This window comes from Pelodiscus sinensis, chromosome 6, assembly GCF_052426305.1.
Source record: "Pelodiscus sinensis isolate ZL-2025 chromosome 6, ASM5242630v1, whole genome shotgun sequence".
In the NCBI taxonomy this organism is placed as follows: Eukaryota; Metazoa; Chordata; order Testudines; family Trionychidae; genus Pelodiscus; species Pelodiscus sinensis.
Genome location: NC_143057.1, coordinates 87,602,511 through 87,626,626, shown reverse-complemented (window position 1 = coordinate 87,626,626; position 24,116 = coordinate 87,602,511). Strand labels below are relative to the sequence as shown.

Sequence of the window (24,116 nt, the reverse complement as noted above, 5' to 3'; positions counted from 1 at the left end):
ATTTAAATTTACATGGCTGCAGCGCTGAGCCGGCAAACAGCTGATTAGCTGTTTGTCGGCTCAGCGCGATAGTCTAGACGCGCGGGTGTCGACATCAAAGGTATTTGTTGACCACCCAGGTAAACCTCATCCCAGGAGGCTTACCTGGGTGGTCGACAAATACCTTTCATGTCGACACCCGCGCGTCCAGACTATCGCGCTGAGCTGACAAACAGCTGATCAGCTGTTTGTCGGCTCAGCGCTGCAGCCATGTAAATTTAAATGAAGCGGAGATTATTTACATCACCGCTTCATTTTACTATGTCTGGTAGCCTAATCTACATGCCTCTGGCGACAGAGGCATGTAGTCTAGACGTACCCTAAGATTGGAACTCAGCTGGGGATATCACAAATGTCACTATCAGGACAGTACCAAATACAGTCTTAGGCTATGTCTACACGAGCACCTGATTGACAAAACTTTTGTTGTTCATGGACCTTAATCCCCCCCCTTGTTCCCTCGTGAGTAACAAAGATTTGCCGAGACAAGTGTAAATATGAATGCTTCTTTGGCAGCAGGAGTGATCGTGACAGGTTGGATTGCAGAAATCTCCTTGAGATTGTCCTCTAATGTACTAGTCATCGGACTGAGCCTGTCTACTCATCCTCAAGGGCTCCCCTACAGACCTGTTGTGCTGGTCTGGGAAACAGCCTCCCAACAGAATAACACAGGCACTGAGAACAGCTCAACTCTGGGAGGAAACCCCTCAATAAGTCCATCTAACGCTTTATATAAATTTTACACAGAGAAAACTCATGTTTGCCCCCGTTATCAATGAAAGAGAGAGATGTACAGCTGTCGTCCCTAACAATTATTTACACTGGGTATGATAACAAACAAGTGATTTTATTATTTATAAAAAGTAGCATTTAAGTACACATATAAGAATGTGTACAAGAAGTGTTAGATCAAAGTAGGGGTATGTCTACACTACCCCGCTAGTTCGAACTAGCGGGGTAATGTAGGCATATCGCAATTGCAAATGAAGCCGGGATTTGAATTTCCCAGGCTTCATTTGCATAAGCGGGGCACCGCCATTTTTAAATCCCCGCTCGTTCGAACCCCGTGCCGCGCGGCTACACGCGGCACGAACTAGGTAGTTCGAACTAGGCTTCCTAGTTCGAACTACGGTTACTCCTCATTCCACAAGGAGTAACGGTAGTTCGAACTAGGAAGCCTAGTTCGAACTACCTAGTTCGTGCCGCGTGTAGCCGCGCGGCACGGGGTTCGAACGAGCGGGGATTTAAAAATGGCGGCGCCCCGCTTATGCAAATGAAGCCCGGGAAATTCAAATCCTGGGCTTAATTTGCAATTGCGGTATGCCTACATTACCCCGCTAGTTCGAACTAGCGGGGTAGTGTAGACATACCCTAGGTTACTAAACAAAACCTGCCAGCTGAGACTAATCCACTAAGAAATTGTTACAAAATATAATTCCTCACCTTTCTCCTTATTTCAGGGTTAAATTCTTCACACCAGAGCTGATGGTTGGTGTTCTTTTATCCAGGTCTCTTCACATGCCCATTTTTGTGGAAGGGAGCAGTTTGTGGGGCCAGCTGAAGATCATTACTGTTTGCTCCTCCTCCCTTAAATAGAATTTCCCCAGGACAGGGCTCTCCCATCACTCCTCCGCTCCAGGAAGAGTACAATATTCAATATGGATTCCAGCACCAGGTGGAATGGTCATGTTTCTCTGTAGGATCAACTGCAGTTTTGTTTTAGCGGAAAACCTAAACTCTTTACAGCTCATTGTCTTAAGCCACTGGGCCATTAAGTTCCTTAAATATCACTACCGGCTTTCACTAGAAGACCTAGATTAGTAAATAGGTTTATGCTTCATATTTCTCACCTCACATATAAGAATGATACATGCACACAAATAGACTAGCCATGCTCAGTGGATTATAAGATTTTCAATTAGAGTTTATTTGCTGCATTTTGCATAAAGCATATTTGAGATACGCATATTCAAAATATAGTTTTTTATAAAATGGGGTCGTCATCAGTGCTCTCCTGCCAAAAAAGTGAAAGCTGCTCATTTGGGGGGGGGGGGGGGAGGTCAAAGTATTTTATTGGCAAAAGTGCTAGCAAGCAGCATTAACAGATGCTGACTGTTAGTGACAGGGCTGTATCGTAGACTCATAGACTTTAAGGTCAGAAGGGACCATTATGATCATCTAGTCTGACCCCCTGCACAATGCAGGCCAAAGAATTTCACCCACCTTCTCCTAGAATACAGGCAGTCCCCGAGTTACGCGGATCCGACTTATGTCGGATCGGCAGTTACGAACGGGGCCCGTCTCCCTGGTCTCCAGCAGACCAGGGAGAGGAAGCAAAGCGGCAGAGCACGCAAGCAGCAGACAGCCCAGACACGTCTGGGCTGTCCGCTGCCTGCGTGTTCTGCCGTTTTGCTCCCCGTCTCCCTGGTCTGCAGACCAGGGAGACGGGGAGCAAAGCAGAGCAAAGCCGCGGAGCCCGAGGGCAGCAGGACAGCCACAGCGCGTCTGGGCTGTCCCGCTGCCCCCGAGCTCCGCGGCTTTGCTCCGGACGCCTGTGGTACAGCAGCTGGGGCGCTGCTGGTTGGTCCCATAGCGCTGCTCTGGGCGCTACTGGGCCAACCCGGCAGCACCCCAGCTGCTCTGCCCCAGGCGTCCTGATTCAGTCACTGCTGGTCAGTTTCAGCAGCGGCTGAATCAGGACGCCTGGGGCAGAGCAGCTTGGGTGCTGCTGGGTTGGTCCCGTAGCGCTGAGGAGCGGCGGCGCTACTGGACCAACCCAGCAGCACCCCAGCTGCTCTGCCCCAGGCGTCCCCAAGTCAGCCGCTGCTGAAACTGACCAGTGGCTGACTACAGGAAGCCCCTGCCCCGGGCTTCCTGGAATCAGCCGCTGATCAGTTTCAGCAGCAGCTGACTTGGGGATGCCTGGGGTTCTTAAGTTGAATCTGTATGCAAGTCAGAACTGGCGTCCAGATTCAGCCGCTGTTGAAACTGATCAGTTTCAGCAGCGGCTGAATCTGGACGCCAGTTCCGACTTACATACAGATTCAAGTTAAAAACAAACCTACAGTCCCTATCTTGTATGTAACCCGGGGACTGCCTGTAATCTTCTCACCTATATCTCGGATATTGAAGTCCTCAAATGCTTTAAGGACCCTAAGATGCAGAGAATCCTCCAGCAAGTGATCTGTGCCCCATGCTACAGAGGAAGGCGAAAAACCTCCAGGGCCTCTGCCAATCTACCCTGGAGGAAAATTCCTTCCCGACCCCAAATATGGCGATCAGCTGAAGCCTGAGCATGTGGGCAAGACTCACCCTCCAGACACCCAGGAAAAAGTTCTCTATAGTAACTCTATAGAGTTCTCTGTAGTATCGATACAGGCTTGTTAACTAAAAGCTGCATAGTGTAGATGTACCTTTAAGATACCTACAGGGAAACTGTCCATTTAATCTACTTGAAAGATGGTAATAAACTGGTAGGGAATCGCATGCAATCAGTGATAGATTATTTGAAAATATTAGGGAAAGAGTCTTCAGTCATGTACAGTCGAAATATAAAGACCTAAAGCAGTAAAATTGTATGTATATTTACATGAAGTCAAATGATGATTGTTGTATTTATTTAAATACCTTGCTCATTTTGTGGTTTTTTTTTTTCCCTCCCTGCAAAGGGAAAAACCTCAAACACTACTGTGTGGCATTTTTCCCCTTTAAAAAAAATTGTGTGGGGAAATGTCTGAGCTAGCTATGTACCACTTGTGCTTCATCTCATTTTATTAAAGCAATATATAAGTTTTTTTTTGTATTTACTAGTATATAATACAGTATAGTACTGATCATAGGTACTTTTATCAAAGCATAAAAAATATTGCCCCCTGGGAGGAAAATGTAAATAGATACAAAAAATCCCCACCATACTGTCTTCATGTAAATGCCATCTTCAAGCATCTCAGCACATACATTTTTTATATAAGGTTTATTTTTCAATTGCATTATAAAAATCTAGTATTTGTATCTTACTGAACTGGAGTCTTCCATTTGAAGTCTTCCCTACCACTTCCTGTTCCTTTTGGGACTGGTATCCAATTTTTCAGCTGGATACCTGATCATAATACAATCAAAATATACAGGGTGATTTGTGCCCCCATTCAACAAGTTGTGCCAACGTTTAAACATGCGAGTAGGTCCCTTAATCTTGACCTTCTGTTTAAAAGTGGTATGAACTGAACTATGTTTTATAGTAGAGAACATGCCTAGAGATAACTAGCACATGTGGCTAGTTGGCTTGAAAAATGTGGCTATCTAGCCTGTTGAATGTGACTAGTTCTCTATAGCAGTAGCTACTATAGTAGCACTTTTGTTTATATGGTAGATAAAATTATATTTCCTCCTTCACTTCTTTTCTACAGTTCAGCAGATATTTGATTTTGGGTGATGCATCGTATTTTTTTCAAACTGAAAGTAATTTTGAGTCTTGCTGAGAGAGCAACTAACTGGTTGTTCTTTTTAGTGTAGTAAGCAGATGGTAGTATTTAGATCACACTCCAAAAAGCACTGCTTTAAGAGCATGTGTTATCTAAGAATGTTAGCTGTGCAAAAGGATTATGAATATAAGTATATCTTAGGGAAGGGAAAAGTAATATTGAATAACACCACTAGATGTCACTAAAACAGTTGTGGAATAAAATGAAGTGGACAAAATACAATTTGTAACTTCTTTTGAGAACCCAAAGTCCTAATGAACAAATTCCTAATGCACTTGGTATATTATGCTTCATATCACAGCAAAATAAGTTCACAATTTTTCTTTTAAAATTAAAAATATTGTGTTCAAATACACTGTTGCCTAAATTAGTCAGGAATAATATACATTTCAAAGCTTTGCAGTATTATTCAAACATGAAATCTAATTTGCTCCCAGAAAGTCATGATTTCAATATTGTATATGTGTAGTACACAACTGAACTTTATCAGTACAGTTGCAGATCTCCACTTCATAACATTTAAAAGCAAGCCCCCTTTGTTTTGATGATTCATGAAGGGCATTTTCTTCACTACCTGCTGGATCAACAAGCAGCGATTAATCCAGCAGGGGCCAATTTATCGTGTCTTGTCCACTGAACATTCTCCCGTTGACTCTGTAGTCCACCAGAATGAGTAGAGTTCAGAGAGTTGACAGGAGAGTGTCAGTTGTCGACTTACTGAAGTGAAAATACTGCGGTAAGTAGATGTAAGTATATGGACTTGAGCTACAGTACTCGTGTAGCTTAAGTTATGTAATTTAGATTCACAGCCCATGGTAGGATAGATGAGGCCTAAGTGTTTTAACGCAATTCCCTTTAAAAAAATTGTGGTATGCTCTTTTTGGTCAAATCCAGAGAGCAGTCTGAAGTCATTGAAGTAGATGAATCCTTACTTCAGTACAAGATATTGTGCAACTGAGAATGAAAAATGAGTAACACTGTTCTTTAAACGCAAACATCGAACTTTAATTTTTTTTTATCTAAAGTATTATTTGTCTGTAAATAATAGCATGAATAAGCTGTCTTGCATTCATTGCAGAAGGCTTGAGTTACATAAGTTTGCAGTCAATAAGTTTTAAAACTGCACTTAAAATGTGGTTCACAGACCTTGACTTCTAGTTTTGACTGTATGGAAGAAAGCATTAGCAGTAACTAGGGCTATTAAGAGTTTGTCAGTCAACTTTTCTGCAATATTCTTTATTTGATCTATTTTTTTAAATTGTGACTTAAAATTCCAAACACAGCAGTAGTTTTGTCTAGTACAGGCAGTCCCCGAGTTACGGGGATCCGACTTATGTCGGATCCGCAGTTACGAATGGGGATTTTCTCGCCCCGGAGGACTGGAGCGGCGGGACGCCTGGTCCTGCCGCCCGCCTCCTCCGGGGCGAGAAAAGCTGCTCCCCGTCTCCCTGGTCTGCTGGGGGAGCCAGCAGACCAGGGAGACGGGGAGCAAAGTGGCGGAGGACCCGGGGCTGGACCCGCGGCCGCTTCCAGATCAGCTGGAAGCACCGCGGGTCCGGCCGGGTCCTCCGTGGCTTTGTCTGCAGACCAGGGAGACGCTGAGCAAAGCCGCGGAGGACCCGGGCCAGACCCGCGGCGCTTTCAGCTGATCTGGAAGCGGCCGCGGGTCCGGGCCCGGGTCCTCCCCCGCTTTGCTCGGCGTCTCCCTGGTCTGCAGACCAGGGAGACGCTGAGCAAAGCGGCGGAGGACCCGGGCCGGACCGCGGCACTTCCAGATCAGCACCGCAGTCCGGCCCGGGTCCTCCGCGGCTTTGCTCAGCGTCTCCCTGGTCTGTAGACCAGGGAGACGCTGAGCAAAGCGGCGGAGGACCCGGGCCGGACCCGCGGCGCTTCCAGCTGATCTGGAAGCGCCGCGGGTCCGGCCCGGGTCCTCCGTGGCTTTGCTCAGCGTCTCCCTGGTCTACAGACCAGGGAGACGCTGAGCAAAGCCGCGGAGGACCCGGGCCGGACTGCGGTGCTGATCTGGAAGTGCCGCGGTCCGGCCCGGGTCCTCCGCTGCTTTGCTCCGCGTCTCCCTGGTCTGCTGGGGGGGGGGACGCAGCTAGTGCCCCCCCCCCCCAGCAGACCAGGGAGACGTGGAGCAAAGCCCGGGGCCTGTGGTAGAGCAGGTGGGGCGCTGCTGGTTGGTCCCGCAGCACCGCTCCTTGGCGCTACTGGACCAACCCGGCAGCACCCCAGCTGCTCTCTCCCAGGAGTCCTGATTCAGTCGCTGCTGATCAGTTTCAGCAGTGGCTGAGTCAGGATGCCTGGGGCAGAGCAGCTGGGGTGCTGCTGGGTTGCTCCAGTAGCACCGAGGAGCGGCCGCGCTACTGGACCAACCCAGCAGCACCCGAGCTGCTCTGCCCCAGGCGTCCCCAAGTTAGCCGCTGCTGAAACTGACCAGCGGCTGACTACAGGAAGCCCGAGGCAGAGTTGCTCTGCCCCGGGCTTCCTGGAATCAGCTGCTGATCAGTTTCAGCAGCAGCTGACTTGGGGACGCCTGGGGTTCTTAAGTTGAATCTGTATGTAAGTCAGAACTGGTGTCCAGATTCAGCCGCTGTTGAAACTGATCAGTTTCAGCAGCGGCTGAATCTGGATGCCAGTTCCGACTTACATACAGATTCAACTTAAGAACAAACCTACAGTCGCTATCTTGTACGTAACCCGGGGACTGCCTGTAGTGTGTTAATACTGTGTTCTGCTTAGATCTGCTTTTACGATGCCAAATTGAAACTCAAACGTCTTAGGCATAACTAAAAGGCCATATTAAGTATTTAGTTATCCTTGGAATTTGATTTCAGATGGCCTTTGCATAAACCCTTGGCAACTTGGATTAAGTTTCTTTTGAAATATATGGTATCTGTAGGTCTCATGCATAAGAAAAAAAATCAGTTTGTGATTATCAAGACTGATTCTAGATTAGTCTCATTCCTCATTTGAAGATCGAACTGAGGGTTCCATTTCTGTTAGGGAGTGATGGGGAATAAAACGGAACAGATTTCCTTCATGAATTGGAACCTGGAGAAGTCTAGATAATAGCTTTTCTTGTTTATATCATAGTAGCACTCAGAGGACCAGCTGTGGTCTTGCCTTCATTGTATGATAGGTTCTCCAAACACATGTCAGTTTCTGAAGGAGAATAATCTTAGAAAGCATGTGCTTAAAAGTTGCAGCTCACAAAAATAGAGCACTGTACGAGAAAGGGGAAATTTCTTGAAGTAGGTATGGGAGCAGTTTTTGACATTTCAGATCAAATGTCTATTGTATGTGCTAAAAGAGGGAATACCGAAGCAAGACTACTGAAGAGATAAATGAGTCATGAAAGAGAGTGAAAACGTAGGCTCTTCAGGTTGAACTAGTTTCTTTCCATTTAACCTAAGCCACCCTCACTTCTCCCTTAACTATCTCGCTACAAAATCAAACCTCAAAGCCCATTAACCAATACAGATTTGGGAAAGCTTCAAGGCTGTCTTTTCCATATAAGTTGGTGCTTAGTTTAGCACCCGAGTGACATTTGATAGGAGACACAGCAACAACAGAGATGGGTCCATAGTCTGTAGTCCATCTGTACAAACACACTGGTTTTCAGTATAAGTTCAAAAGCAATTGTAGTGATAGGGACAGGAGACTGTCAAGCTAAAGTAAATTTAGGATTGCTACCCTCTATCCTTTTCATCCATGAAACCAGCAGGTGTGACTATCTTTCTTTAAAGCCTAGTTTAACTGAACCCACTGGAGAAGAATTTCCGGATAACTGGAGAGTAGGCTGCAGGTCGGGTATTAAATTTTCAGTGACTAGACAATGTAGAGGAAAGAACACAGGCAGATGTATTGGGAACAGGATTTAGATTTTTTTAAAGATACTTACTGCTTGATCACCATGAGTCTTAAAAGTCAGCATAGTCTGTGCGGTGGGGGAGAAGGCATGTTTTGGAATCAACATAGAGAGACTATATCCTCTGGAGAAGGGACTTTCTAATTTTGATTAAAAAAAAAATTCTGGTAATGTCTAGCTACCCCAAGCAGCACCTGCTTTCTATTATGCTAGGTATGCCAAGAATCAAAAAGCATAAAAGGGATAAGAGGGTCAAACAGAGAAGAGCATTTAGAATTTTAAAGGTAACTTAGTCCCTCTGGTACATAGATAGTTAGAAGTCACTGGAATTGCTAGGATTATACTTGGCTTGAATTAAAGCAATGTAAAAACGTTGTATTGCAGTTCTGGAATACTTTTGTATGTAGTTTATGTGGATTATAAAACTTCTGAGTTTCGCTTTGCTTAAACAAATGCAAAATCATTTTTTTTGTTCTATACTTTTTTCAACTTGTGGTGTAATACAACGGCACTAGGCTTAGGCAGAATAAGCAATTGCTGATGCCCTGAGTGACTCCAGAGGGCCCCTTCCTAATAATTAGTAAGGCTAAGACTTTGCCATGGTTATTTTGAGTATGTCAGACCGGCCATGGGCAATAAACAAACCTTCAGAGTCCATGACCTGTCTGTGACTTAACTAAGAATAGCCAGGGTCAGGTCTAAATGGGGTGGAGGTGCGGAGGAGGAATAGAGTCTCATGGGGGATTGGAGAGAGTGAGGGAACTGTCAGTGACAGGTCCAGCTCTAGCGATTGCGGTGGGTGGCGTACAGCCCCTGCTCTGGATCTGGCCGCAACTGCAGCCCCTGCCAAGCTTGAGCAGCACCTGGGAAGCCATGAAGGGGCTGTTTGGGCCCCCACTGCAGCCCTTGGACAGGGCTGCGCCATGGTGGGTTAAGCAGCCTGATGTAACTTCCTCTTCCCCTCTCTCCTCACCTCAAGCCATAGAGGTGCAGGTCCTGGTTCCAGTCATTCAGTACCAGTTGCAGATCTGTGGTGAACGTTCGGGCCTCCAACCCTGTCTTCAGCTGCTGATTGAAGTGGAAGAAATCCAATGCAGAAACGCCATTTCCAAATGAATTAATGAAAAACTATATCTGTCGGTCGGTCCAGTAGTGTCATGGAATCTGTGGCTGCCATGAGCTCAGTGATTAAATCATAGCTTTAATTATTAATATGGTATCTATGGTGAGTGAGGGGTGAGTGTGGGTGGAAATATTTCTCCTTAGGGCCTCCAGTGGTCTAACACTGGCACTGGTATAACATTAAGTAAAGTTAAAAGTGAAATTTGAGTACTGCACAGGGAATTATTAATGCAGTTTGGTTTCCTGTAATAAGAAATGTCTTTTTTTTTGGGGCGGGGGGCTGTAGGCTAAAAATTACCTTCTAAAAGTTGGAATGGATTGACACAGCTGAGCAGTCATCTGTACTTTCCTTTGATACTGGGAAGTGGTCATGAACCATATGAATGTTGTGTTAAACTGAACTAAGGAAAGTGTCGCTTCAAAATAATAAACACAAAAATGTAAATTGCCTTTTTGAGGCTTTTTAGGGAGATTTGATTATGGAACTGAAGCATTTCTTTGAACCTTCTAACTTCTGAGGTGGTGCAAATACCTCTGTGTTGCACAGCAACTGATACAATGAAAAGCTGTGAAGTAATTGCCATAAATCATTGTTTGTTCAAATCAGCTGATAAGGCACATTCTTGGAAGGAATTGACCTTTGAGATTTATATTTTTTTTTTAAATTAAAACAGTGAAGGGAGTGAATATCCTGTTACGTCAATAATTGTTTTGAATTAGACTTCAGTTTTCATTGGTATATGTAGGCTAAGTGAGCTAAGTACTGATTTCTTTTCTAAACTCAAAAGAATGGAGCAAGGCTCATTATTGGCTAAAATCAGTGACGCTTCCTGCAATATTAGATGTATTCTTGAAATGGCAGGGAGCCTCCAGGTTACCCTGAAACCGGAACCTAGTGTAGAGGAGAGAGAGCTTACCAATGGAGCTGCTGATCAGTATGAGCAAAATATCTCTGTGTAAGTATTTACTGCTTGCTAATTTTTTCCTTGCACCCTCAATTTTAATGCAAATGTAAAATGCAATCTAAACAGATAAAGAAAAAACAGGTAAGCACATTTAAGCTTGAAATTGCTTAAGTTAATGCAGATACATCATTTCCAATTGTATTAATCAAATACCATATATGTTTGAAGTTTGATGAATGAAACAGCACCACGTTGAAAAAGGAAACATTGAGAGTAGGAAGTCTTCATCTTTCCTTTTGAAGGCATTAATGATCTTGCTCTCATGTTCTCTTTCTTGACATGTTAGAGTATTTTTTTTGCTGGTCTCCAGAGTACTTCTACTTCTTGAGGATATTATTATGTTTGCAGTGGAGCCTGCAGTGCAGAAGAATACTACCAAACTCTGATCAGCTAAATGGTGAATGATTTAGCAGTAGCTTTTACCCAGCCTTTCCAGTCTACCATAGATTCTAATCTAGACTCTCCAAACCGAAATCTCACATTCCTGTCCCCAGAACTTTCAGCCCTACTTTATTTGCTTGCTCCATAATGATTTTGATGGATCCTAGAAAGACGCGAGAATTTCTCTTGCTGACAAGAGCAAAGAATTCTGGGGCTTGTGATTGATTCATCAAGTGCATAGGTATGAAATAGCCACTTAATTTGGGGGACATTTAATGATGCTGTAATGAGACAGAAAATTGGAAAATACAGCTAAACAGCAGGAAAACATTATTTTTATAATATGTTTTCTTTTTCATTATATAAGCATGTTGGTAAGTGGGAGAGATTCCAAATAGGGATGTAAGTGTTGTTTTAAAAATTAACCAGTAAACGCTGCATGTAACTGGTTAGCAGTGCTGTAGCCCCTGCCCATGGCATAATAGGCCTGGCAGGGCTGAAGCAACTCCTCAACCACATCGGGTGGGCTGCTAGTTAACTGGTTACCCCAGGAGTGGGCAATAATTTTAGGCCGGGAAACATTTCAAACATTTTTGAAGTGGCCCCGGGCTGCCCTAGAAGGGGCAGGGCCAGAATGCTTGCAGGCTTCCCCACCCCCAGACCATAATTGGTCTGGGGGTGGGGGATCCGCTTTGCCCCTTACTTCCCACTAAGCACCCATAGCCTTGGCAGGGCGGGAAGAGGCTTCGCATGCTCCCCCACCCCCAGGCCAATTAGAGTCTGGGGGTAGGGGAAGTGCACGAAGTTTCCTCTGCCTTTCCAGGAGCATGTAGCACTTGGAAGTGGCGCACGCTCCTGGCAGGGTGGGAGGAGACTTCATGCATTCCCCCTCCCCCAAACCTTGATTGGTCTGGGGGTGGGAGAAATGTGCAAAGTTTTCTCCACCCTACCACCGCCCTGTGAGGAGCATGTGGCATTTAGAAAAGTGCCATGTGCTCCTAGCAGGGCGGAGGAAACTTCGTGTGCTCCCCGCCCCCAAGCTCTGATTGGACTGGGAGCAGGGACATGTGTGATGCCTCCTCTCACCCTACCAGAAGCGCGTGGAACTTTGAAGTGCCGCGCGCTCCTCTCAAGGCAGGCGTAGGGTGGAGGAAACTTTGCGCGCCCTTCCCGCCCCCCAGACCAATCAGGGCTTGGGGGCGGGGGAGTGCGTGAAGTCTTCTGCTCTGCCAGGAGTGTGCAGCACTTGAAAGTGCTAAGTGCTCCTGGCAGAGCAGAGGAATCTTCATGAGCTTCCCCCGCCCCAAGGCCCTAATTGGCCCGGGGACAAGGGAGGGGCAGCACCTCCATGGGCCAGATCAACCCGCTTGGTGGGCTGGATCTGGCCCACGGAGGTCCTTTTGCCCACCCCTGGGTTACCTGGCAAACAGCACCGTAAGGGTGATGTTTACCAGGTAAGTAGTAACCTCTTTTCATCACTATCTTCAAGTTGTTCATAGTTATGGTGTGAGTGGTTAAATCTGCATTAGGCTGGCTCCGTGCCTACATGGGGGGAAGGCTGGCAGGGGCAGCTCCTGTGCAGGGGTGGGGGCAACAGCACTTGGGGTGAGAAGTTATTCCTTGAAACCAGCCTCTTTAACATCTTAAAACAAAACACATATACAGGCAGTCCCTGAGTTACGCGGATCCGACATAAGCACTTACGAACGGGGCTTTTCTTGCCCCGGAGGACGGGAGCGGCAGGACTCCCAGATGCGCCGCGGTCCGCCGTCCCCGTCTTCCGGGGCGAGAAAAGCTGCTTCCTGTCTCCCTGGTCTGCAGGGAGACTGGGAGCAAAGCCTTGGAGCACGCCCGCAGCGGGACAGCCCAGGCGCGCTTGGGCTGTCCCGCTGCGGGCGTGCTCCAAGGCTTTGCTCCCCGTCTCCCTGGTCTGCTGGTCGGGAGACGGGGAGCAAAGCCGCGGAGCACGCCCGCAGGGGGACAGCTTAAGCGCACCCGGGCTGTCCCGCTGCGGGCGTGCTCCAAGGCTTTGCTCCCCGTCTCCCTGCAGACCAGGGAGACGGGGAGCAAAGCCGCGGAGCACGCCCACAGGGGGACAGACCAAGCACGCTTGGGCTTTCCTGCTGCGGGTGTGCTCCGCGGCTTTGCTCCCCATCTCCCTGGTCTGACCAGCAGACCAGGGAGATGGGGAGCAAAGCCTCGGAGCACGCCAGCAGTGGGACAGCCGCGGCGTGTCTGGACTGTCCCGCTGCCCGTGTGCTCTGCGGCTTTGCTCCATGTCTCCCAGGTCAGGAGACCAGGGAGACGGAGCAAAGTCGTGGAGGACTTGCACGGTCCTGCCACCCCCGTCTCCCTGGTCTGCTGGAGGGGGGTGCAGCTAGTGCTCCCCCCCCCCCAAGCAGACCAGGCTTTTCTTGCCTACCCCTGGGGTAGAGCAGCTGGGGGCTGCCGGGTTGGTCCTGCAGCGGCGCTCCGGACCAACCTGGCAGCACCCCAACTGCTCTGCCCCAGGCGTCCCCAAGTCAGCCGCTGCTGAAACTGACCAGTGGCTGACTACAGGAAGCCCGAGGCAGAGTTGCTCTGCCCCAGGCTTCCTGGAATCAGCCGCTGATCAGTTTCAGCAGCAGCTGACTTGGGGACGCCTGGGTTTCTTAAGTTGAATCTGTATGTAAGTCAGAACTGGCGTCCAGATTCAGCCGCGGTTGAAACTGATCAGTTTCAGCAGCGGCTGATGTCAGTTCCAACATACATACAGATTCAACTTAAGAACAAACCTACAGTCCCTATCTTGTACGTAACCTGGGGACTGCCTGTACTAAACTTATTTGCTTAATAATCTGCTTTGTTCTGTTTGCTATATTTTATAATCACTTAAAATCCAGCCTTTTTAGTATATACGTTTATTTTTGTTCCAAAACCCAGGTTGTGCAATTCATAATGGGGGGGAGGGGAGGGTAGCAATAGGCTGTGCATACCTTTTTCCACATTGAGGGATGGGGCAGACTTCATAATAATACGTTTTGAGCCTGCACTCCACAGGAGATGGGCATTTCAGTGCTGGGGCATGTCTTTTAGGCTGAGTCTTCCAAGAGCTAATCTCAGTCTAGGTCTTTCTGTATCTAGGTGTAGCCCTGCCTTTGTGTGTGCTAAAGGAGGCATAAGAACCTGGCTTAGCAAGACGGGGAAAAGGGGGAGTGCGGGAGGCAGGTTCAGTGATATTCCAGTGCATCAGGTGGCAACCTACAAGGGAGCAACCTTTTGCAGATCCCAACATTAAATAAGTATGCTTTTAAGCTTCCATTCAGTCTAGTCTGGGTAGGTTCCAAGCACAGTTTCTTCCTTTTGCATCAGACTCACTACATAGACTACCATAGTGTATGCCATCCTGTCACAGAGCTGCCACAGCTGGGAGTAGAGTGTGAAACCTCATTGCTGCTGTACCTCAATGCTGGAGCTGGAGGAGCATGCCTTTTTTACCAGCTGTGTGTTGGGACTGGTGGGCAAAGGTGGCGCTTTGTGCCGAGCCCTGAACCTCTGCACGGGGCTTCTTAGGCAGCTGCATGGCTGTGCATCTTAGAAGGAAATTAGGTGCTGAGCTCCAGTAAGCTTAAGGATACCCTTTTCCAGAGCTGCATCCTTGTGAGCACTAAGGTGTATAGTTTATCCATGTAGGAGGAAGCATGAAAGTTGAAATCAATACAGCCTTTGTTACAGAACTTTTTCTACAATCAGTTTACTTAAGACCTCATAAAAGACAGGTGAGTGCAAAATAAGAAACACCTGTGCATAATTCCCTGACTCAGTTTCCTCATCAGTCTTCAGTGTTCTTTGATTTGGATCAATGTCTTCTCAGAGTTCCAACTCTTCTTTTTCTAGTCTACAATCTACCAGTTATGGCTGATTCTTCAAATAATGGAGTATCCTCCCTAATCTCTGCAGCTATCTTTCTTTAATATTGTCTAGCAATCAAAATGCTACCTCTCCTTCCAAAATGTGCTGCTTTGTGTACCTCTGTCAAACTTCTCAGTCTGTGTGGTTTTGAAGGGCTGTACCTATACTTACTTTTTTTTAAATTCCTCTTTTGTGAATTTTCCCCGTGAGGTTTCTAGACAAGAAAGAAGAGAGCTTCTTTCACCTAGGGTGCAACTATTCCTTTGTTCTGCAATACATCTTTGTATTCACTTGTTGATAATCCTTAGCAACTGTCTCATTCAAAGACATGCAGTGTAGTTGTAACTATGTTTGTCCTAGGTTATTAAGAAGACAAGGTGGTGAGGTAATATCTTTCATTCACCCTACTTCTGTTGGTGAAAGAGACCAGCTTTTAAACCACAAAAAACTCTTCAGGAAGTGGCTGCCTCACAACAAAAAGTGTGGTGGAATAGATAGTTTAGCGTAACTAGTTAGCATACATTGTAAGGGTCCATTCAAAACCTCTGGAGTCATAGGACAAAAAAAGGGTGGGGCCAATGTGTTAGTTTGTTTTATATCCAGTCTCTCTGTTCAGTTCATGATTTTTGAGGAGTAGATTAAGTGACCAGGCTCATCTTTGGAAAGCTTTGGCCAGGTTTCTTTTGTGAAAAGTGTTTACCTGTGGATTATAACCCAGTGGGCTAGTTATTCTGCTTTGCATTATATTTTGCTTTATTATATTTTGTTATGTTCAGCAGTACTGCAAGGGCGCTATAGGTTTGCATATTGTAAGACATTTGCTTTATCAGTTACCATGAGGCTTGGGGCTTACGTACTTTGGTATAGATCAGCGGTTCGCCACCTATGGCTTATGAGCCAAATATGGCTCTCTTGGGAACAAGATACGGCTCTTCTGGAGCCCCAACTCAGCCCCCGCCCTCTCACCCTTGGTGGGCCTGCAGCAGCTAGCCAGTGCTGGCCTGGCAGCCTTATGGCCATCCACAAGTTTAGAATGTCAGTGCTGGCTTCCTGGGGGTGGAGTGGGGGCAGGGGAGAAAGCCCTGACTCCCTGTGTCAAATCCGGTGTGTGGAGAACAAACAGAGCTAAACATGGCTCTGCCTGACAGCATTTTCCTTCCACCATGTGCAGGGAAACAAGCAGCCTAAAATGGCTCCCATGCGTTGCACACTTAACCCCTCATTTGGCCCCACCCCAAAGCCTAGCAAGGTCACAAAATCTAATAACCCTGGAACCCCAGAAGAGTTAATCTGTCTTGAGGCCTTGAACCTCAGTCCTCCCAGCCCTTCTCCGCTGCTATGAGGTTGGAGCACCAGAGAAGTGAGGTGTTACAGTTGGGGCCCACATCAGTGAGAGTTGGGGGGTTTTGGAGGATTTTTTTTTTTTTTTTTGCTTCACTTGTGTGGTCCATGACTGATTTTTCTGTAGGTGAGTGGCCCCAGACCTAAAAAATAATTTCAATAATATTACACTGTATATTTTCAGACATGCAAAATGGGCATTCTTTTTTGACCACTCTTTGACCACTTGTTATGAATTTTGATGTACAGGCAGTCCCCGGGTTACGTACAAGATAGGGACTGTAGGTTTGTTCTTAAATTGAATTTGTATGTAAGTTGGAACTGGCGTCCAGATTCAGCCACTGCTGAAACTGACCAGCGGCTGACTACAGGAAGCCCGAGGCAGAGTTGCTCTGCCCTGGGCTTCCTGGAATCAGCCGCTGATCAGTTTCAGCAGCGGCTGACTTGGGGACGCCTGGGGCAGAGCAGCTGGGGTGCTGCCTGTCAGTCCCCGTAATACACGAGGTTCGAAGGGATGCCGGAAAGGGTGAGACCACAACTGGGGGTTTCAAAAAGCACAAACTGATTTTATTTTGATGGCGCCAGACAATCATCAGAACAAAAATTAAACAGATTGCCAGACAACACAAAACAATTCCCTGAGGCTTTTCTAAATCACAATAATTTCCAATAACTGCCCAGGGGTTAGGAACAGTTGAATTAACACTGGTATTGTCCATAGGGCTGATTATTTACACAACTTTATACAAGGAAACAGTAAAAAACCTAAACCACAACTATTTATAAACTAACTTAGTAACTTTTTAGCCACTGTCACTTGGCAAGCAATAAGGACAACTAAAAATCAATTAGGATAGGGATGATGGTGGGGCGGGGGGGGAGGGGTGTTATACCAGTTCTGGAGACAGCAGGAACACAAGTACCGGTCACACGCTCATAAACTGTCTCCACTCGGGTCGACCAACTCGGAGTACGCTCAGTAAGACTCAAGAGCGGGGGGTGCAAGGCGTCTGGGTGATCAGGCCAGGCGTTCACTCAATGCGAATCCCCAGTGAGAGAGGGGCTGCCTGCCTGTTTTATTGCCTGTGAACTTATCACCCCATAGGTTGGTTTTTGCTGCAGTGGGTGGAGTAGCAGGCCTGAGCACCAGTCAGCCCATTAGCTGATCTGTTACTGCAATGGGTGGAGCGAGCAGGGGAAGATTATTAATTTACATGCCCTTATATGGAAAACACTCCACCTCACAGACAGAGCCCCCTATACGAGCCTCAGAGGTATTACAGGCTATGGCTCCCTGCGACGGGCAGCCATTTCTGATGTTCTGCCTCGGACATGCCCCCGTGGCTGTCCGGAGCAAGCGGTAAGGGGGTTGCCTAAGGTGAGAGCGCACGTAAGGGTAATCAGCAAGAAGCCAATTGGGTAAATTGAGGTTCTGGTGAGCTGCTGTCTTCAGAAAGGGGAGAAGGGGAAAAGTAAGCAACAGTAACAGGGAAAGCGGAAACAACTCTGTGGATAAGAGCTTTTGCAACAGCAATGCTCACTAAAAAGGCTAGTAATTCAAGAGCACATACAATCAACCACTGCTTAATGGTGGATGCCCAAGTACTCAGTCCTCAAGAGGAAAGTTTTGTTTGCCACCAGTCCCATTCTTCCCGCTGTTCGCGAATCCGAACTGCAAGTGAGGTCAGCTGTTGGGTGATGGCTGAAACGTTGTTCCACCCGGGCTTGAAACGCAAACGGTATTGGTCGTTAAACCTGGGGTCAAGGTCCTCGAGTGCCATACAAAAGTCCTTCTGCAATATAACCTGTATAATTAGACGATTCTTTTCGGCATAATGAGCTAGTACAGTGAGAGCCAAATCGACTTGTCGAAACCCTTCAGCGGTCAAATTAGTGAGGGCTTCGAGGTTGCAGGACATTTGGTAACATATCCCCAAACGAAAGATTCGGTGGCAGACTTAAATTTTTTCCATCTTGATGGTTCTCGTCGGCTCCTGAAGTCAAACAGCCGGTGGGGGGCTCGAATGGGTTGGTACCTGAAAAACTAAAAGGGGACAAACAACACCCTCAAGGCGGGCTAATTAAGATCGAAGAGAAAGCCAATTGTGATGGACTAACGTAGGTTGCTTCAACGCTATTTAATCCCTGTACAAAGACTATCTGTCCAGTGGAGGTGTGGGGCATATCGGGGGGGATGATGGATACCTGTGCCCCCGTGTCTAACAAAAAGGGGATAATTGTCTCATTTTCGGTAGTCAGGTTTTGATAGGGTCGAGGGTCATTTAAATCGGGCCGAGTGACCGCTAGGCACTCGGCCTCTCCCCGTTTTTTGGCTGCGGGGGAATAGGGCGATCTTCCCACCCCAGTTTCACAGCCAAGTCTTTCTGTTGATCACTATTCATTTTCCTAATAGCTTCCTTGGCGAGTCCCTTACCCAATAAAAATCCAAAAATCTTACGCTCGATGAACGAACGCTCGGGGTATTTGGGTTTGGGCGCCATTTTGGACCCTTTCACCAGAGTAGAGGGGGTTGCAAGTAGGGCGGCCTTTAGCGTTGCCCACTTCACCCTCTCTACAGCGTCGTATAGTCGGCCAATAGGTTGTCCTGTGTATCCCCTTAGCCACAGAAGAGCCCCTGTGTCTAGATTAGGGCTGTTGTCCACGGCTAGGGTAACAGCCGCATCTTTTATGGGAATCTGAGTGGGATCATCAACAAAACAAAATGGGTTTTGTGCTACCGTCTGAACGTTAGTTAAGTTGAGGGGGTGTGCGGTGGGATCCCAGAGCAGAATAGAACTCGCAGCGATCGCATACATAAGGGTAGTGGAGTTATTCACACAATCAGGTGGCATCTGTACTGCGCGAAATCCCCCTTGTATTTGGAGGTGCGCGGCAGCTGCGGCCGTTACAGGCCAATGATTATTCGCTGCCAATACTCCCCCCATAAGGCCCCGCGACCAACTCCCGGTACGGGTTAACGTTAAGGCTTCCTCCCGGTCAACCCAGTCACTCCCCTGTTCCAAGGCTAATCTCCCTACCCAGATTATAGGAGGCTCATCCGGACGTCGGGCAGTATCCATGATGAACTCCTTCATTTCCGCCTTGGTTCGGGGGCGGGTCTCAGTTACCTGAGAGGTATTCCCCTGACCATCCATTTTTAATCGGGTTACGGTCACAGGAAGGGCCTCCGGTACAATCAGGTCGGGAGCTGTGGGTATGGTTGAACTCAGGGTAGTCAAGCCAGGGTAAATGTTTGGTGGGTCATGAGAGCCTTGGTATGGGGGAGGAAGTTGTGTCTCTAAAGGAGGCGTCTTTGGCGCCTGAGGGGAAAACTCCGGTTCTCCCTCTGACTGCGAGTGCGCCACCCCACGGGCGCAATTTGTAACGGCCCCATGGTAGACGGTAACTTTATCAAGGGCTGCTGCTAGGGTATTGCAGATGGCAGCCAGAACATTCTCTGAAATAAGAATCAGGGCGTAGTTTTTTAACCTTTTTTATCCCATCTAACCTTTGGACCAATCCTATTAACAGGTGGTGTGCAGGTGATCCATGTGGGGCTCTTGGCTCGGGGGCCAAGATGGAGGGGGCTACCCCACAGAGTTTAATTACCCTGTTCACCTCTTTCCAGAGGCTAAGAGGGTTTGAATTAGGGGCTGTCTCACCCACTTGAGTGAGACGTGGTTGAAGGCTATTATCGGCCGGGGTGGCCCTGAAGGTGGGATGGCAAGTTAGCAAGCAGCCCAACATCACTCAACCCCAAAGGAATGGTGTAGGTCCTACAATCATGGCCGTGTCCTATGACACAGACCCAGTCAAAAGTGTTAGGGGCCCCTTCGCGCTGTCGAGTACAGAGGAGGTGGTATTGCAAATGATTAAACTGATCCTCCTCAGAACCTGGGGTCTCAGTTTTAGCCCAGAGGCAACTATCAGAGTTGTCATGGTCTCCGGGGTTCCGGCATCCTGTTCGTGACGCCATGTCAGTCCCCGTAATACACGAGGTTCGAAGGGATGCCGGAAAGGGTGAGACCACAACTGGGGGTTTCAAAAAGCACAAACTGATTTTATTTTGATGGCGCCAGACAATCATCAGAACAAAAATTAAACAGATTGCCAGACAACACAAAACAATTCCCTGAGGCTTTTCTAAATCACAATAATTTCCAATAACTGCCCAGGGGTTAGGAACAGTTGAATTAACACTGGTATTGTCCATAGGGCTGATTATTTACACAACTTTATACAAGGAAACAGTAAAAAACCTAAACCACAACTATTTATAAACTAACTTAGTAACTTTTTAGCCACTGTCACTTGGCAAGCAATAAGGACAACTAAAAATCAATTAGGATAGGGATGATGGTGGGGCGGGGGGGGAGGGGTGTTATACCAGTTCTGGAGACAGCAGGAACACAAGTACCGGTCACACGCTCATAAACTGTCTCCACTCGGGTCGACCAACTCGGAGTACGCTCAGTAAGACTCAAGAGCGGGGGGTGCAAGGCGTCTGGGTGATCAGGCCAGGCGTTCACTCAATGCGAATCCCCAGTGAGAGAGGGGCTGCCTGCCTGTTTTATTGCCTGTGAACTTATCACCCCATAGGTTGGTTTTTGCTGCAGTGGGTGGAGTAGCAGGCCTGAGCACCAGTCAGCCCATTAGCTGATCTGTTACTGCAATGGGTGGAGCGAGCAGGGGAAGATTATTAATTTACATGCCCTTATATGGAAAACACTCCACTTCACAGACAGAGCCCCCTATACGAGCCTCAGAGGTATTACAGGCTATGGCTCCCTGCGACAGGCAGCCATTTCTGATGTTCTGCCTCGGACACTGCTAGGTTGGTCCAGTAGCACCGAGGAGCGGCGCTGCGGGACCAACCCGGCAGCGCCCCAGCTGCTCTACCCCAGGCGTCATCGGTGGAAAAGCCTGGTCTGCTGGGGGGGAGGCGCACTAGCTGCGCCCCCCCCCCCCCCAGCAGACCAGGGAGATGCGGGTGGCGGGACCGCCGAGACGCGCCGCGGTCCGCCTGCATACTCCGTAGCTCTGCTCCGCGTCTCCCTGGTCTGCTGGGGGGAGCGGTCTGGGCTGTCCTGCTGCCCGTGTGCTCCGCATCTCTCTGGTCTGCTGGGGGGGCTCCCCCCAGCAGCCTAGGGAGACGGGGAGCAAAGCCTTGGTGGACGCCAGCAGCAGGACAGCCGCGGCGCGTCTGGGCTGTCCCACTGCCCGCGTGCTCCGTGGCTTTGCTCCGCATCTCCTTGGTCTGCTGGGGGGGGGGCGCAGCTAGTGCGCTTCCCCCCCAGCAGACCAGGGAGACGCGGAACAGCTTTTCTCGCCCCGGAGGACGCGGGTGGTGGGACCGCGGCGCATCTGGGCCTCCCGCCGCTCACGTCCTCCGGGGCGAGAAAAGCCCCGTTCGTAACTGCGGATCGACATAAGTCGGATCCGCGTAACTCGGGGACTGCCTGTAGTTTGGCTCTTTGGTTTGAAAAGGTTGCTAACCCCAGGTACAGATAAACTTTGGTAACTCATAAGTTAGAGGAACTGTAAGTTTTGTCTTTATGGCATCAGCTAACCATAAAATATGAAATGACACCAACTTCTGGAAGGATCTGGACACACCAGCCAACTGCAAAAATGCCATTGCAATGAATTGATGTATATGATAATGGGTGAAATCCTAAATATACTAGCCTCTAGGAAAAGGACACTTAGCATTGGCAAGGGGAGGAAATACAAATAGGCTTTGTCTACACTATAAGATTTGCCGCAAGAGCCTATGCGAATGAAGCGCGGATTAGCATTTTCCCGTGCTTCATTTGCATACTCCTTTGGTCTGTTTTCGTGCTAGAGGTTTTTGCGCAAAAACAAGCAGTGTGGCCGTGGCTGTGTTGCGCAGAAAAACCTTTTTCCGCAAGATTCTTATGTGTCTCCTGGGACAGGCATAAGGATCTTCCGTAAAAAGGGGGTTTTGCACAAAATGGCCACAGCCACACTGCCTGTTTTTGCGCAAAAACCCGTAGTGCAAAAACGGACCAAAAGAGTATGCAAATGAAGCACAGGAAAATGCTAATCCGCACTTCATTTGCATAGGCTCTTGCGGCAAAAGTCATGGTGTAGCTATACCCATAAGGAAGAAGGGAACCTCCCCCCCATTAAATGTATGTTGGGCACAATAACATCAGCGTAACATATCATAAAAAGTGGCATCCTAGGGCAGCAAAGGTAGAGATGTATGTCTTGAGAGAGAATGAGGCTGCTGGTAAAGACGAGGAAGATGATGGTAATGAGGTAATGGTAACGAAGAAGATAATGGCTACCATTTCAGGTTGTTCTGCAAGGGATGGTGTGAGTATGGATGTTGAGATGTACTTCGTGTATTATTTGTGTCTTCCTGGCTGAGTAAGAGAGTGTGAGAGTTGGCTAAATGTACTAATAAGTTATTTGTGTAAAAATATACAAAGAAGTTCCTATAGCATGAGTGTTGCATCTGTATATATCAGGGTTCCCAACCATAGAATAATTGTAATAATAACCTGAATGGACCTGATCTTAGGACGAGAACCTCGTCATCCTCAAAGTGATAAATGGGAATTTTTATCTGAGGCTACAAGGTGAAAGGGTGTTTAGTGTTTCATTGTTTTTCCTGTGCATTTTCATTCAAGGTGATAGTGATGGTCTAACTCAGGCATGTATAGTATCCGTGTATCTTGAAAAATGTTTTGTGAGGTGTATTGAAAATTGTAGCAGTGGAGATATGTCTGCAGATTTTGCATCTGTTCTGGCATAGTGTGGTGCCACTGCGAGTTGGTGTCCTGGTCCATGGGGAACTTGCTTCTGATGATGAGTTTGGGAGAGAATGGGAAGTTGTTTGAAGGCCAGAAGTGGGGGTTCAGGGAAGATTTTGTTGAGGATGTAGTCCCCATTGAGTGTGGGTTGTAGTTTTTGATCCTCTGGATGGGTTCTATTATGGGATGCTAGGTAGATTACTAGGAGTGTGTAGTCAAAAGGGATTTTATTTCTGTATTGAAAATGGTTCTTTCAGGGTTTTTGGGTGGCCCGTTTGTTCAGTTGTAGATGTGTGGGAACCCCTCAGCGTCTCTTTTTCACACGAAGTGTCTCTGGAAAATGGCTTGCTCACTCATTGCTACCTGCTTGGTTTCAAGGTGTTAACTGAGTCATACACTTTGATAAAGACTTCCCATATTTGTTCTGTCTTCTGAAGGGTAGAGAGGTGCAGTGATTGAGGATTGCAAAACAATGGAATCTGAAAGGATGGCGGATAGTGATAATGGAGTAAGGAGCTAGTCTCCAGTTAGTTTTCCATATGGTTTGGATTTGTCTGGCATTTCTGTATTTTAAATTAGTTTGTGGTCATTATAGATCCTAGAAGCTGTCAATATCAGATTAGCAGCTATGGTACTAACAGCCTTATTGGCAGCTATTGTAAGGAGACTAGTGACTGATTTGAATTGTCCTATCATCTTGAGTTGGGCCTCTGTTAGTCAAGGGTGAGGCAAACTGGCATATTTAGTGATAAGGAAGCATGTGCTTTTGCTAGAGTTCAACAAATTATTTGGCTGAAGATTTAATTCTTCATAAATATCCATTTATCCTCTTTCACAGCATTGGGAAATACTTTGCATCCTGTCAGTAAGAACACATTACTAAAGACTCTTTCCCATATTGGATGGCAGAACTTAATCTTGATTTTGATTATTACTTCTAATATCATCTTTTGCTTTGGATAAGTGGCAGTGTATCTAAGAATTAATGGTTGGGACAACTTTGTTGCTCATTGTACTAATTTAACTATTTCTTTTTGCAAACCAGTTGTATAAGAATATAAAAATATGCTTTTAATTTACAGTACTGAATTTTCTAAACCAATTTTTTCTTGCCTTCCACTGTAGGAATGAAGACCTAAAGCAAATGTTGGAAAGTAATAAAGATTCTGCTAAGTTGGATGCTATGAAAAGGATTGTTGGGGTAAGTGAAATACAAAGGGTTTTTTCCCCAGTACATGTT

General features: G+C 47.2%; 1 protein-coding gene across 1 annotated transcript in view; it reads left to right on the top strand.

The window, feature by feature from the left end:
- AP3B1 (adaptor related protein complex 3 subunit beta 1) overlaps nt 1-24,116 on the top strand; it is a 322,060-nt gene that overhangs the window by 18,442 nt on the left and 279,502 nt on the right. Inside the window, exon 2 of the mRNA XM_006119130.5 lies at nt 24,002-24,077. Coding sequence (XP_006119192.1) covers nt 24,002-24,077 — 76 coding nt within the window. The remainder of the gene's footprint in view (nt 1-24,001; nt 24,078-24,116) is intronic.